This window comes from Sitophilus oryzae, unplaced genomic scaffold (genome assembly GCF_002938485.1).
Source record: "Sitophilus oryzae breed Bouriz unplaced genomic scaffold, Soryzae_2.0 scaffold_2006_pilon_pilon, whole genome shotgun sequence".
Lineage (NCBI taxonomy): Eukaryota > Metazoa > Arthropoda > Insecta > Coleoptera > Curculionidae > Sitophilus > Sitophilus oryzae.
The window spans coordinates 5,578,527-5,594,369 of record NW_022146732.1 but is presented as its reverse complement, the minus strand read 5'-3'; the positions used below and the strand labels follow the sequence as shown (position 1 = coordinate 5,594,369).

The following is a 15,843-nucleotide window of genomic DNA, read 5'->3' as shown; positions in this document are numbered from 1 at the left end:
AATTTTATGATCGCCTGGGTTATTGTCTAGCAGTCGATGGAGGAATATTTGAACATCTTAAATCCTAAAGTTCTAACAATTTAATAGTACCTAAATTAATAAGTTATTGAATATTGTAATAATACTATAATTAACCTTGTAACTGATTACTTTATTTTACTTTAATTCATATTAATTTGTATTTATAAATACATCTTTAACATTTCCGATGTAGGAATGAGTTTTCAATAATAATAAAGCACTAAATAGGTAAATTTCTGAAATGACAACTTCATTTGACAGTTATCTTTTACCTTGACTGGTGCTCATAAGTAAATACAGGGTCATAAGAAAGGAGAAATATTTAAAAAGAAATCGGCGATAACTCGTAATCGAGCTAATCAAAAATATCTAAAGTTATTCTTTTGAATGTGGGTTTTAGTGCTCTTCAAGAAACCTAAATAGAATTATTCTCTAAAATAATTAGGGACGCCAATAATTGACCCCATTAAAATTTACATGGGATTTCCTATGTCCCGCTCGACGATGCAACACCCGGTATATTACAGAGAAAAAAAATGTATGTAAGGAATATGGACGTTGGCGATAGTGTGGAGAGACGTTGACTTATACACATTGGTTTATATGCTCTAGACAGTGTAGTAAAGTGTAATTCTGAATAAGACGAACCTTCTCTAAGAAGAGTAACAGTGTTGATCGGGATTGAAAATAATATGCACGACAGTTAAATTACACCTAGAAATAAAAGGGTAACATGTAATTAAAGTTTTTATTTATCTTTGCAATTTTTAACAAATTCCATATTGTTTGATTTTGAAATTTCATCAATCTCATAACAGCTTAAATCACTACCTTCAGTAACGTAATCCTAATTGAATATACTCTATCTAAGGGTTATAACAAAACAGTTTTAACGTTATAGAAAATAATTGAGTATTGGTCCTTATATAAAATAAACAGTATCTTACAAAAAATGCATTTCTTTTAGAACTGATAGCACCGAGATTCTGATTATATCAGAATTTCTTCTTTTATTCTTCTACTTCTTGTCAGACTAGGAAATACTTTTTACTTACTGTTAATAAAATTGCCAAAAAAATGTTAACGCGGAAAGGAGAGCGTAATTAGGGCGTTGTTGGGCGCAATAACATTCAATAACTTAACTTTCCCGGATATTCAACTCTCCTGAAACAACATTTTATAGCTTCACACCTTCTCACGCCGATTTGATCAAAAGCAAAAATGGATTCAGAGAGTTCGAAGAAACAAATGAGTAAACAAAGTGTCCATTACATATTCAAAAAATTAAATAGGCATATATTATGAGAGGATAAATTATAATTTGCAATATTAATGGTATACTTGTTTTAATCAACTTGCTTGTGATACCCTGTAGGGAGCAGCAGCTGTAGTAGCTATTGCTAAATTAAATCACGTTGTAGCCTCATCTTTTGTGAGCATTTTATTTTTTTAATCACGATATTATCTCTGTTTATATTGGAGATAAGCCGCTTTAAAACGAACGTCGCGGAAAAATGCTTTGCAGGCAAAACCGCGACCAAACCAACTCACATGTAAACGCGCAAGCTGAAGACGTGCTCGACGATGTCTTGGAAGTAGATGGGGCCCTGTGGCAAGCCTCGTTGCAGACAAGCTGTTTTCTTTTAGTCTTCGTTGGATTGTTCTCTCACTGACTTGAGTTCTACGGCTAGTAGCAGATGTTGATTCTGAAACGCTGTAATTCTACGATTTCGTAAAGTATTCAGGACAATAAAGCGGTCGTCAATTGCATTTGTCTTCCATTTTCTTCCGGAACCCACTCGCCTGGTGAAATTTCCCGTTTCCATATACCGATTCCAGGCATCCTGGACTGTTGTTCGAGGTATGCCCAGGGTATCGGACACATAACATTGACTTCGGTCATCCTCAAAACCCCAATACGAGCAACATCCGTCACAGATAGTCGCAGATAATGGCATTTTTTAATTTGACAACCGTTGTTGTCATATTGTAAATACTCATAAATTCGTTTTCGCCTATGTCGCACAGTGGGCAAAAATCCAGAAGTATGTTGCAAAAATTCTTTTATTGTACGATTTCATTCAAATTTGGTAAAAACATTCTATGCCAGTAGCCCGTGAACCCAGTTAGTTTTGGCTGACTTGAGATTGGCTGGGGGTGGTGGGGGGGATTCATAAAATGGAAAAATCATCTTTTGACTAATACAGTAAGAATATTTTACATTTCACTAAATTTTACGATTTTTGGCAGAGCCAAGATGAAACAGACAAATATTGAGCAATTATTACTCCTCCGGCATATACAGGGTTTGTTAGGTTAGGTATATATATTGACATCCTCTGTATCTTTTTTATTCGACGTTTTCGAAAAAAGTGTCTTGAATAAAAGTTTAATGGTCTGGAATACATTTTTTAGAACAGTCTTCTTTGCATATACCGGGTGCCTTAGAAATCCTGCGTGGCCCAACTTTCTTATTTCAAATTAGTACCCAATTTTTTATTTATTTTTTTTATGTTCTCCTAAAAATACTAACTACTTTTATGTAGCATATCCTATACCTAATTTGAAATAAGATAGTTGAACCACGCCCAGATTTTTTGAAGCACTTTGGATATGCGAAATAGACTTTTTTGGCAAATTTATTCAAAACCACTTTCATTTGAGACAGTTTTCCGAAACATCAAATAAAAAAGATAAATGAAACAATGTATAAAAGAAAACCCTAAGTATACTAATCCAATCGAACTTTTATTCAAGATTGTTTGTCATTTGAATAAGTTGGGTCTCTAATAATACCAGACAATATGTGAACAATATTTTATTATTATATTTTAAATAAGTAACAGTATTCTGAGACTTAAACAATAACGATTTCCAAAATAACAGAACTTATACCTATTAAAAATATCTAAATTTTATTTTACCACCTACTATTTACTGATATATTGTTTTATAACAGGTGGAAAGCAATGGTCACGAAGTGCACATTTTTAAATCTGAAAAAAAATCCATTTCATTTAATTTAAAAAATTAGGTACTGTCAAAATTTGTCAATTTGTCAAAAAATGTCATTTGACATTTATGACATACCTCTTCGGAAATCTTGAGAAAAATTACGTAACTTTATATTTCAAGTTCTTCTCTAGCTACTATAACAATTAATTTATGAGAAGTATCCACATAAAGGATCTTACTATACACATACGCATGGAGACATACGCTTCCAATAAGTTTAAAGTTGCGATTTTTTGCGATTTTTTTGACTTAACTTTTCTAAGATAGAATATATGCCATTATCAAAAAAACCTTAAATGATTATGTTCTACTTTGACCTTTACCTAGTTTTTATCCAAAAAAAAAAAAAATAAAAGATCCTTTTTTACTTATCTTGACATTAAATTTACCGCAACCGGGAATCTACGTCAATTATTTATTATTATGACAATTTCACAATAATTATTGACTGCAAGCTAAGGTCGTCCGAAAAAAGGCAGTTATTGGACACAAATTAACTGAAAATGTAGGTTTTGCGCAAAGTTCGTTTTACAGCCCCTCGAAAGACTCCGAATATGTTTTTTTGTTAGTTTTATGTGGTTTCCTCTTAACTAATATGTTTCCAATCTAATGGTATTGCCATAAATGCTAACTGTGGATGTTATTTTTTGCAACTTGGTTTGGACTTATTGCCTACTGTGTGTCGCCTTGATTATTTACAAATACAACTTTCTGCCTGCGAAGCATTTTTCCGAGACGTTCGTTTTAAAGCAGCGTATCTCCAATACAAACAGAGATAATGTCGTAAATTCAAGAAACAAAATGCTCACAAAAGATGAGGCTACAATGTGATCTGATTTAGCAATAGCTACTACAGCTGTTGCACCCTACAGGGTATCACAAAGTTCGGCCAAAAAACTTCGTCTTATTGTTGTGCCCTGTATATGCTCAAAATAAATTCGGAATAACAATTTCTGACGCAGCATCCGTTAAGAAGGAATTAATTTACAATTTAAAAAAAAATCATCAAAATCTAATAAGTCGTTCGCGAGAAATCCAACTTGAAATTGGGGCTAGTTTTTGGTGGCCGGTGTTTTTTGCCGGTGAGTTTATTTGCAACAAAATTTGTAATAACATCAAAATCAGTCCAAGTCGCAGTTTTTGAGATATTCCGTGTGGAGAACTCCAAACTCAAATCTGTGCTAAAACTATGCCAGCTACCATAGTTGAACTCATCCAAAGTTTTATTACCTACAATACACGTTAGACCTTCTTTAGGTATCAAAAGATTAAACTTTTAATTTTTTTTTAGAATTTTCACAAATTGTACTTTGAAATACTTTTATTAATAACAACCCTAAAATTGATATCAGTTAAAAAAGAAATGCAATCATAGACATCTACAGGATTTTTCAGGCAAACCGGTCATTAAAAATACTATAGTGTCTAATTAGATACTATAGTATTTCTCGACTCTAAGGATTATTTAATACCCAACCAAGTTGTGCGAAAACACTCTGTATAGAAATCGCATCGGCTCGGGACATCTAGAAAATCCCATATAGAAGTCATCCAGAGATAGAAGCTAAAGAATGACACGTACTAACAAAATTAACGCTCACAACTTGCACTGAGTAATGATTTAAGCCAAAACAACTATACATAATACATATTTGATCTATCAATCAAATCTAGCAAAGATTTACCACAATAATCTCCACCTCGTCTACACATCTGAATATGTTACACTTAATAAGGGTTGCTCATATTACCTAAATATTTATATTATACAATAATATTGTAGTATTATAGTCTCTATAAAACACTAATTTGACATGTATTACACTGTCGTCAATTCGTCAAGGCAATCCGTATTAGCCAAGAATGTTTTTAACCATAAAAACTATTCTATATCGATTACAAAATAAATTAATTGAATCTAGCTAGTAGAATTTTAGCTAAAACCTCTCTCCAAGATAAATCTATGGATCTATTTTATAGTAAAATTGAATTCTCTAATCGATTTTTATCATCATAAGAATTAACCTTTTAAAATAGCCTGTTTTGTGGGGAATATCTCGAGAATACAAGGAATTGAAGCTCAAATCATAAACCAAAACATAAACTCGATATATTCCTACGCTATCTAAATTCATCATACTTTTTTTTAGAAAAATAGTAGCTATTGTAACTTCACTATGTTAAAAAATAATACGTAAATTATTCAAATACTTTTAGACGCGCCCTGTATACAACGTAGAAAATTACCTAAATTCGAATCCCTTTAAATTGTTTGTTTTCAAGTAAAAACCTACCAAGTGAGTTTAAAATAACATTAATTATGTTTTTATTTAATTGCAAAGAATACAGTGTAAATAAAGAAAATAAATTTAGAATAATAAATACAGGATCCTCCATAAATACACTGACCGGCACAAAATGGACGTTTTTTGTCGGTCACCGTAAAATGTTATTGAATTTTATCCCTAAAAAAGCCATTTTCTCATCCTGTTTAAAAAAAAGTTGTGTGTGCACTATGTGTGCATATTTGACGTGAAACTTCTTACGAAGAAGGACATGAAAAAGTAATAAATTAAAAAATAATTACACGTAAAAAATAGTTTTTTACGTGTAACAAATAGCTTTTTAAGGTAAAAAATATTTTTTTGCTTGTAACATATAGTTTTTTTCGCTTAAAATACTACTTTTCACGCGTAAAAAACAATTTGTTAACGCAAAAAAACTATTTTTTAAGTGTAAAAAACTATTTGTTACTCTTAAAAACTATTTGTTCCGCGTAAAAAGCGTGTAACAAATAGTTCTTTACGTGTAAAAATTGTGTTTTACGCGTAAAAAATAGTTTTTTACGTGTAACAAATAGTTTTTTACAAGTAAAAAATAGTTTTCTGCTTGTAACAAATAGTTTTTTCGCTTAAAATACTACTTGATACGCGTAAAAAACAATTTGTTAATGCAAAAAACTATTTTTTACGTGTAAAAACTATTTGTTACTCTTAAAAACTATTTGTTACACGTAAAAAGCGTGTAACAACTAGATTTTTACAGTTAAAAAATATTTTTTTTTTCGTGCAAATAGTTTTTTACGTGTAACAAATAGTTCTTTACGTGTAAAAAGTGTGTTTTACGCGTAAAAAATAGTTTTTTACCTGTAACAAATAGTTTTTTTACAGGTAAAAAATAGTTTTTTGCTTGTAACAAATATTTTTTTTTGCTTAAAATATTACTTGATACGCGTAAAAAACAATTTGTTAACGCAAAGAAATTATTTTTTACGTGTTAACGACTAGTTTTTTACACGTAAAAAATGTTTTTTTTTGCGTACAAATAGCTTTTACGTGTACCAAATAGTTCTTTACGCGTAAAAAATTGTACTTTACGCGAAAAAAATAGTTTTAGACGCGTAAAATAAAAATTACTAAATAATTTGATTCACTTTCACAAAATTTGTATTAAAATATTATATACAGAGTGTCCCAGAAATAAGTGCAAGTATTTTAAGGGGTGGTAAATCTGGTCAAATTTAGCGTTTCTCAAATAAGTCCAAAATAACCGAATTATTCTCCAAAAAAAATTGATTTTTTGCTAAAATTTTGACAACCACTGGATCTATTCTGGATTTTCTTTCATGTAAATTTAAGCTACTACCTATGTTGACATATTATCAAGAAATTATGATTTTAACTTAAAACTAAAAAAATTTCCAAATTTTTTTTCAAAAAATTCAAAATTTAATTTTTTTTATCGCAAAAAATACCTCATACGCGTGTTTCTGAGGCCGATATATACTACCAGTTAAAATACTTGCGCTTATTTCTGGGACACCCTGTTTATATTTTTGATAAACACGTGGACTGCTCGCAAATACACGTCGCGTCACTACGTATTTCTAAGCTGTAAGCTGTCCTTACCACTTTTCGTCTCGCTAGCTTGTGTGTCACGGCCTTGAAGTTTTTGCACCCAGCGCGCGTAAAGAAGTCTCACTTCAAAAATTAAATCAGAAATTTGTCATAATTTTATTTTTTTGTCAAATTAATACAATTTTAAAACTCACCAGATAAATACTATAAAATATTTTTATAAGAAGGAAATAAAATAATAATAAACCAATTAGTCAAAGCACTAGATAAAATATTCTCCGTTAGAAATATAAAAAACAAAATTCCAGCAAAAATTTGACCCTAACGCTCAGATTAAACAATTTCACAGCCCTAACAAAAACGCGACAACTCTCACTCAATTCCAACCCTCAAACGGAAAAGAAAACTTTTCAATGCGCCCCTGTAAAACATTTTTAACTACGACACTAACCATCGTCAAGAGTAATAAAAAAATTTTGGCTTTCTAAAATTAAAATATAAATATTTCGTATATACATAGAAAAACTAATTAATTAACGTTATTTCATTAATAAAGCATTAAAACTATAAAAATTGTTTTAAAACTATTGTCATTTCGCGCAAAAAACAATAAAATAGCGTCTAGGTAACCGTCGAAAAAAATCTATATACTATTGACAGAGACAGATAACAATGAGACCATATATAGCTCTTACACACAAACACGTAATACCTATTTTACGTAAATTGTTCATTTTGGTGACATTGATAACACTGAAACAGTTACCTAGATATTTTATTATTAAAATATACTATTATTAAATTATACTACTATTATTATTAAAATGAAACTATTACCTAGAAATTGTGTTGATAAAAAACAAATAAATAAAATGACAAAAACGTTCAACAAACTACCTTCTCGTATTATTAAGATGACTTGACATTATACAGGCTCTTTCTAAAGTGTTCCAGTATTTAATATACAGGGTGTTTCAAAAAACATTTACCATCATCACGTAAAAATAATATTTATTATTTATATTAGCATATGTCCGATTCTGCTATGTTTGGCCAAAGTGTTAAATAGGTACTCATTGATTCCTCGTCAAAAAATATGAAAAACAATTCCTATACGCATGGGTGTTGAAATGCATACCTAGTTTTAAAGTTATAGGATGTTAAAACTAAAATTGGTCTTTTGTAATTATCTTAAATACCATTATTTTTTATTAAAATTTGCTGTAAGTAGCGAACTCTGTTTTTTTTTTCTCAGCTAAGATTTCGACAGACGATGACAGAAGAAAAGCAGATGACGTTTCATACCAATCTATTTATTTTACTAAAGAAAGTTTCTAATATTTTTAAGTTAGCTATGGATGGGTTTAAATATAAATCCGTCATACGTTGTTTTCAACCAGTTTTATTGGTTTATTTCAAAAATAACAGATCATATTTCAATTTTATTGGTTTGACGGAACGATGAACGACAAACGGACGCCTATGCGTATGAACTCGCCTTTAGATTTTTGAGGCTTGTCAAAGTCTTGCCAAATTATAGGTTATAATTTTGTGTCAACTTATGTCAAATACCCTGCGTTTTAGACGTATTTTGATTCGTGTTATTAAGTGCGTTTTGTGTCTTTTGAAGTCAATTGGAGGAAAAATTGAGGGAAAATTAACTGTAAACCCAGAGCACAGTTTATAGTTAATACCCGCTGCCCAGGCAGAAAGTCTTATACACCAATAAAGTTACCATCAATAAAGTTTGTATACCATCTCGTCGTAGATAAGTGCATCTCGAATATGGTACGAGGATCGTACTAAACATATACTAAAAACTGGAGTAGCTGTAAAATATCGACATCACACGATAGGTAAATAATGGATTTTAGTACTGCAGAAAAATAATATCAAAAGGTACTGGTTTAAAAAAATTAAGATTAAAGTTAAGGTAAGTGTTACTTTTAATAAAATAGTTTGTTTTATTTATGTTGTTTAATTTATTCCTGTGGAATATTAGAAATTTGTATTTGTACATAAGTTTGTTCTTGTTTGTTTTGTATTAACCCATATCGTTTTTTTTTAAATAAAATAACTCGATTACATTTTTTCAGTTTTATATAGTTTTTTTTTTCAAAATATTTTGAAGTAATCACTTGTCAGTCAAATTTTAAATATATTAATTTCCTGCTATGCGGTCCAATTGTACCAACTTATTTCTTTGTAAAATAAAAAAAACTACCTTGAAATTAAAATGACAGACACATCTATCACTGTCAAGGATCTTGTCGTCGGACAGACTATAGATATTAATGTTAAAAATTTTAAAATAAAGTTGAATATTAAATTACATAAAATAAATAAATAATTTATTAATTTTATTATTGTGATTAATAAAATTGCGTTTATCTTATCAAAGAGAACGAAATCGACAAAATATTAAGATACAACTTTTAATCGACATTAAACGGTCTAAAGAATGTTGTTAACAAGAGAATTCAAAGTCAGTGGCGCACATGTTTTTTTTTAAGAAAAATATTCCACTAATAACTGATATATACTTTGACTTCGACATATACTTTTACCCTCAAAATTTCATTTGAATAGTTAAAGGAACTTTAATTTAGGAATTAAAGTTCGTTTAACTATTATTATATAGTATTTGTACATAAGTTTGTTCTTGTTTGTTTTGTATTAACCCATACCGTTTTTTTTAAATAAAATAACTCGATTACATTTTTTCAGTTTTATACATTTTTTTTTCAAAATATTTTGAAATAATCACTTGTCAGTCAAATTTTAAATATATTAATTTCCTGCTATGCGGTCCAATTGTACCAACTTATTTCTTTGTAAAATAAAATAAACTACCTTGAAATTAAAATGACAGACACATCTATCACTGTCAAGGATCTTGTCGTCGGACAGACTATAGATATTAATGTTAAAAATTTTAAAATAAAATTGAATATTAAATTATATATAAAATAAATAAATAATTTATTAATTTTATTATTGTGATTAATAAAATTGCGTTTATCTTATCAAAGAGAACGAAATCGACAAAATATTAAGATACAACTTTTAATCGACATTAAACGGTCTAAAGAATGTTGTTAACAAGAGAACTCAAAGTCAGTGGCGCACATGTTTTTTTTAAGAAAAACATTCCACTGATAACTGATATATACTTTGACTTCGACATATACTTTTACCCTCAAAATTTCATTTGAATAGTTAAAGGAACTTAGAAAAAAATTATAATAAATCGAAAAAAATTACTTTAAACTAGGAAACAAAGCAGAACCGGACCTATGTTGATATAAAAAATAAATCTTATTTTTACGTGAGGAATCTCCCCACGAGAAATGGCACATATTTTTTGAGACACCCTGTTTTTAAAAAAATGTTTTTAATTTTTTTTGGAATTTAAACTCATAGTTCAAGATCCCGGTGCCCTCTGTCAGTCCCCTATAATTTACGCTTAAATAAACTAATAAATAGATTAGATTACTTTAGAAACACCCTGTATATTCCGCAAAATGTCAAGAATCTAAATGCAAACAGGTAAAGCTAACCACCAGAGGCTTTTCTTAAAAAAATATATGAATATCTATATGAGTAACTTAAAAAAATATATATTAAAAATAAAGCTCAATATTAAAATAAAAAAGGAACCAATAGTAATGGTGGATAGTCTTTAGGAAAATTCTTTAGAATAATATGTTTATACAATTTTAAAAATCTCAGAAATAATAAATCACGTACAGGGTGGCTCGAATTCGACGATCATCATTGGGATTTCGGAAACCGTAAGAGATACAAGATCGGTTAAATGGAGGCAAAGTTGCGCAATTTGATGCTCAATAAAATGCCGTATTGCATTGTTTTTTATTTTTTTTTTGCATAAAATATTCTGGTGATGGAATTTTCTGTACGAAACGTCGGCAAATATCAAAGTGACTATATATAGTGTTTTAAGAGCGATGAAAGGATTTAATTAAATTGAAAAAAAATTAAGTTGATGATGGTCGCCAGAAGGCGAAACGTCAGAGTCAATATTTAATCACACAGAGTTATAGAGCAGAAAAAGTGGCCATGAAAATGTGTTTTTCATTTTAAGTTATCTTAACAAATAAAGCCAGGAAACAATAGAAAACAAAATTGAAAATTCCGTTTTTTTTCCGAAAATATTCGGAATTTTTCAAAACGCAATACGGCATTTTATTGAGCATCAAATTGCGCAACTTTGCCTCCATTTAACTCAAGTAATCTCTTACGGTCTCCGAAATCCCAATGATGAGCGTCGAATTTGAGCCACCCTGTACTTATTAGACAGTTATTCCAAATAATTTTCTCCAATTAACCACAACCGAAAATAAAAATAAAAAAAAACCTGCACAACCTTTTCAATAAATAAAAAAAAATCAACACCAATTCCAAAAGCAAAATAAATCGAATTTACAAAAATAAAACAACCTTTATACAACACCCACAACCAATCTCTACGTCCATAATAGTCTTGATGTTAAAAGTTGACCTCAAAACACACTGATAATTTTTTTTTAAATTACATTTAAATATACTTTTTAAATTGATTGTTCTTGTAAACTATTTAATCGTTTTAAAATTATATAAAGAAATACACCAGTTTGAAGTCAAATTTAACGAAGGCCTGATAAAGAATGTGTCTTAAATTCGCAGTGGACCAAACTTATTTCGTATTTAATAAAATATAAAATAAAAGACATGTTCAATTTTTCAGGGCAACTACTCGAAAATATTATTTTAACTCTGCGGCAAAAATAATAAATAAACGATACGAAATAAACTTTAAATTACGTCATTGCGCGATTATTAAATTCATTGTTGCCAACCATAGACGTATTCGGCACTAAGCTCACTATCTTCTTAACTTAAACCAAAAACTTGTAATACAAAACTAAAGTGTCAAAACGAATGACAGTGTCAGGAAATGACATTTTTTACAGTCCGCCTACAACCTGAATAGCCAGCAATAAATTTAGAAAATTTTCATAAAATTTTTTAAATTTATTGCATTTTCATGCCTAAGTTCATCGGATAAATGATTTTATTTCCATAACGAGATTTCGCTGTTTTACTTATAGTCTAAAAGCTAGCAACGTTTTCAAGAGAGAATTTTATAAAAACTGGTTCTTTAATATATCTTTTGCTATGTTCTTCTGAACAGAATGCGGACCGTCTGGCAGCCGGTAGACGTTGCTTTTACTACTGCGCATCACATCTGTATTCAACATCTGTTCCCAACTGCGCATCACAAATTCGCTCTGTATTTCAAGAACTAAAAGGTATGTTCTAGCATACCTATGTATAGCATATTTAGTTTCATAAAAAAGCAGCAAAGTAATGTGAAAATCGCATCATTGTATCTCTACTCATAAACTAGAAATCCCATAAAACACTCAAAAATGGGATACCCATGTGATGCGCAGTAGTCTACCGGAAGCTAGACGGCCCGAACTTTGCTCAGGAGAGCATAGCAAAAGATATATTAAAGGATTAGCTTTTTGTACTGTTATCTTTTTATTGAGGTTAGATTGAATTTGTGAAAAAAGTGTCAAAACGTCCGTTATCGTACGATCTTTCTCCGTTGACGGGTTGGATTAAAAAAATCATGGATGAAAAGTGGCGCGAAAACGCTATGACATCGTATCAAGAGATAACGGAGACATGAAAATCAAGCTTAAGTCATTACAGTTCAAACAACGATCTTTCCTCATAAAGTTTGGTCCACGCAATCCACCGACACCGCTTTTACCGGCGAGAAAAGAAGAAAAAAGCCTCTCCTCCCCTCCACCGTGTTTCCCCCTACTACAACAGCGCGCATCATCAGTCCGCCGACCTACTGCCGTATATCGCCTGCCGGTAGCTGTACCTGTTGGTGACGGGCGACGAGGAGGTCTTGCGCTCGGGTATGGGAGGCGGCACCAGGCCCACCCCCTCCACCAGGGTGACGTGGCCGCCGCCCCCCGACGTCTCGTCCACCTCGCCGATGCTGTTCTCGGCCAGTCGCACCGCGGGGGCAGGCTCGACGATCGTCGTGGACTGCGCGGGAACGTGGAGGGGTTGAGGTGGCGCTCTGGTGCGCAGCGTCCGGATGTAGGTGGTGTACTTGTCGATCTGGAAAGAAAAAAGAGAGTTGCTGGTGTGCTAGGCGTAGATTTTAGTACTCCTAAAAGGTTAGTTGATTGATAAAGATGACTCACGCTACCCTGTATTTTATTTCTTTTGTTTTGTTAAATAAAAATCTTAAAGTTGCTAGACAGCATATATAGGGTGATTCACGGCGATGGCACGTTAGAGGTTTATGGAGAACCGGTGATAGAATTTTTTTGATAATTTGGATTTTTACATAAAGGTACCTGCTCCATCTTCCTAAAATATTTTCAGCATTACAGTGTTGCCGCATCATTCGAAAAGTGGTAGCATCTTTCTTATTTTAAATGGAACACCCAGTAGATTGTTACATTTTTGGAAACTACTTTCATATCTCATAATTTTTCTGTTATACTATAGTGTTATAATAAATATATACTGAGTGTTTCATTTAAAATAACAAAGATGCTACAACCTTTAGTATAAAGCAGCAACACTGTAAAGCTGTAAATAATTTAGACAGATGGAGCAAGTGACTTTGTGCAAAAATCCAAATTTTCCAAAAAATCCTATCACCGGTTAAAAAAATATAAACGCCTAATGTGCCATGGTCGTGAATCACCCTCTATACGGCATCAAAACATAATAGCAACATACCTCAAATTTTAAATACGTTTCTTTCTCTTTGTAGTTTTGAACTATCAGTGATTTAGAACCCTTCTCAGGCGGGGATTTTCTATGTTCTTCCAACATGGCTTCCAGTCTCAATACTCTCTCCTCATGATCAGCTAATTGTTCACGCTATTAACACAAAAACATAGTATACGATAAAAACATAAAAAGTTAACCATAACACGAGATAAAATAAATAAAAAATAAATATTTGAACAAATTTTTACTAATATAAATTAAATAAAACAAAAAAAAATAAGCTTACCAAATTAAATCTAGTACGACTACAGGGCAAGAGCGGCCTTTGGAACTTCCTGTGGGAACCCACAGCCGATTCCAGTGGCGGCGCGGAAAAACTACCGGCCACGAAATTGATAGTGTCGATCCAGGATTGTAGCTCTTTCGAATCGCTAGAAAAAAAAATAAACAGTAGGTTCGATCCCCAGCAAAGACGGTAGTTTTATTTAGTTAAATAAAAATATTTATCTGTCTATTTAGACCGATTTGGCAATGGAAAACCGCGTTGAGTATATTTGCCTAGTAAAATCTATCAACTAGTGCCGTAAAAAATAGTTTCTTTACGTAGCTGTTATTTTATTCTGACGTTTATTCTTTACTAAATGCAAATTCAAGAAACTAACATATAAAATAAAATTATAAGAGATAAAATCGGAAATATTAATTAATTAAGGAATGGTATTTCAAAGACTAGATTTTTGGCGCCCAACGTGAGGCAAAAAGTCTACCTCGTACTAACCTGGTCTGAAAGAGGAACTCCGATTGATCGAACGTCTGCAACCGGAAAACGTACTGCTTCTTGGTGTAGTCGTGCGCCTTGGTGGCGAGCGCATGGTGGATCCGGATGGCGTTGTGGATGTTGTCCCCACCCATCTGGTTCTTGCGGAACCCGTTCTCGTCCTTGTGCAGGTACAGAACCATATCGCGCAGCGTGCAGTAGAACATCTTCCAGCTGCGCTTGTGGAAGGGCGCTAGAAAAACGCAGCAGAGGCCTTCGAAACAGTGCTACCGTGTGGCTACATGCTTTTTGCAAATTCTAGAAAGCCGACCAGCCATACGCGTGCCATAATACTTAAGTCCGATCTTTAATCACAGCCACGAGAAATGTAAAAGTGCAGTATTTTAAGTTAACGTCTCTTTTTGCTCTCAGGACAACTGTAGATGAGGTTTATTTTGAGTTACTGCGTTCCGCAGCTATATAAAGGTCTACAGACTTAACGAGTCTTAAACGCTCTACACACGTAACATACTGCCTGCTTCACGATCGTTGAACGTTACGTCATCGTTATTTGGCAAATATCCTAGATCATATATACTTACGTGGATAAATCAACGCCATAAATTTAGCAAAATGATAAAATTAGCAAAAATTAAAAAATGTTAAAATTTGGCGCGGAGAAGATGGCCTCGACAAGGATAGATAGAGTAGAAACACCTGTGCAACAAAAAAAAAGATAAATGGAAGTCGTTGATATGTTTGCGACAGTTTCCATAGTGAGTTACTTATCCACGTAAGTATATAATATGATCTAGAGGCAAATATACCTTTTAGGGTGTATCTGAGATAAGTTCATATTGTCTAGAAAAATTTAAGTACGTTCTGAAATCAATAAAATTATCTTAAATTCAATAAAATTATAACCCTAAATCAAATGACAATTAGTAAAAACAATGTGCAGTAATTTACGAAATGCCGTAATGACGTCACCAATCTGTTTCACCTGGTTGTCATGTGAAAGAGAGAGTTCGCCAATATATGAGGTGACGTTGAACGATGGCTAAACCAAACAATACACGATGAATATCGTACTCCAGGCAAACTGGATGGTGCAGCAACGTTTGTGTTTGAACAACGTTCATGTTTTTTTATTGTTATTTCTTATTTGTGATTTTATTTAATCAATGAACTACAAATCAAGATATTTTGGGAAGAGTTTACTGGAGTATATAGAGAAAACAGCTGCCTATGGGACGTGAAATCAAGATTATGCATAAAGGCACGCCTATGACTGGTTATAAGGTGGTCTATATGAACTTAGGTAATAAATAGAAATTAAATTTACCAGTAATATTTATTTAAGAGTCCATTAAGAGCTAAACACGCGAATCTTATACATGGTTGGGACAGAAAAATATTGGA

At 31.9% G+C, this 15,843-nt stretch overlaps 1 protein-coding gene across 6 annotated transcripts in view; it reads right to left on the bottom strand.

Annotated features, from left to right (window-relative positions):
* LOC115883879 (exchange factor for Arf-6) overlaps positions 1 to 15,843 on the bottom strand; it is a 140,802-nt gene that overhangs the window by 21,840 nt on the left and 103,119 nt on the right. For 3 of the 6 annotated variants that reach the window (XM_030902297.1, XM_030902298.1, XM_030902301.1), the window contains 5 exons: positions 14,443 to 14,695; positions 13,951 to 14,095; positions 13,671 to 13,814; positions 12,793 to 13,037; positions 670 to 735 (listed from right to left, as the gene is read on the bottom strand). In XM_030902297.1, coding sequence (XP_030758157.1) covers positions 675 to 735; positions 12,793 to 13,037; positions 13,671 to 13,814; positions 13,951 to 14,095; positions 14,443 to 14,695 — 848 coding nt within the window. In that variant the 3' untranslated portion in view covers positions 670 to 674. The remainder of the gene's footprint in view (positions 1 to 669; positions 736 to 12,792; positions 13,038 to 13,670; positions 13,815 to 13,950; positions 14,096 to 14,442; positions 14,696 to 15,843) is intronic. The other 3 variants (XR_004050463.1, XM_030902300.1, XM_030902299.1) reach the window with 2 other exon arrangements.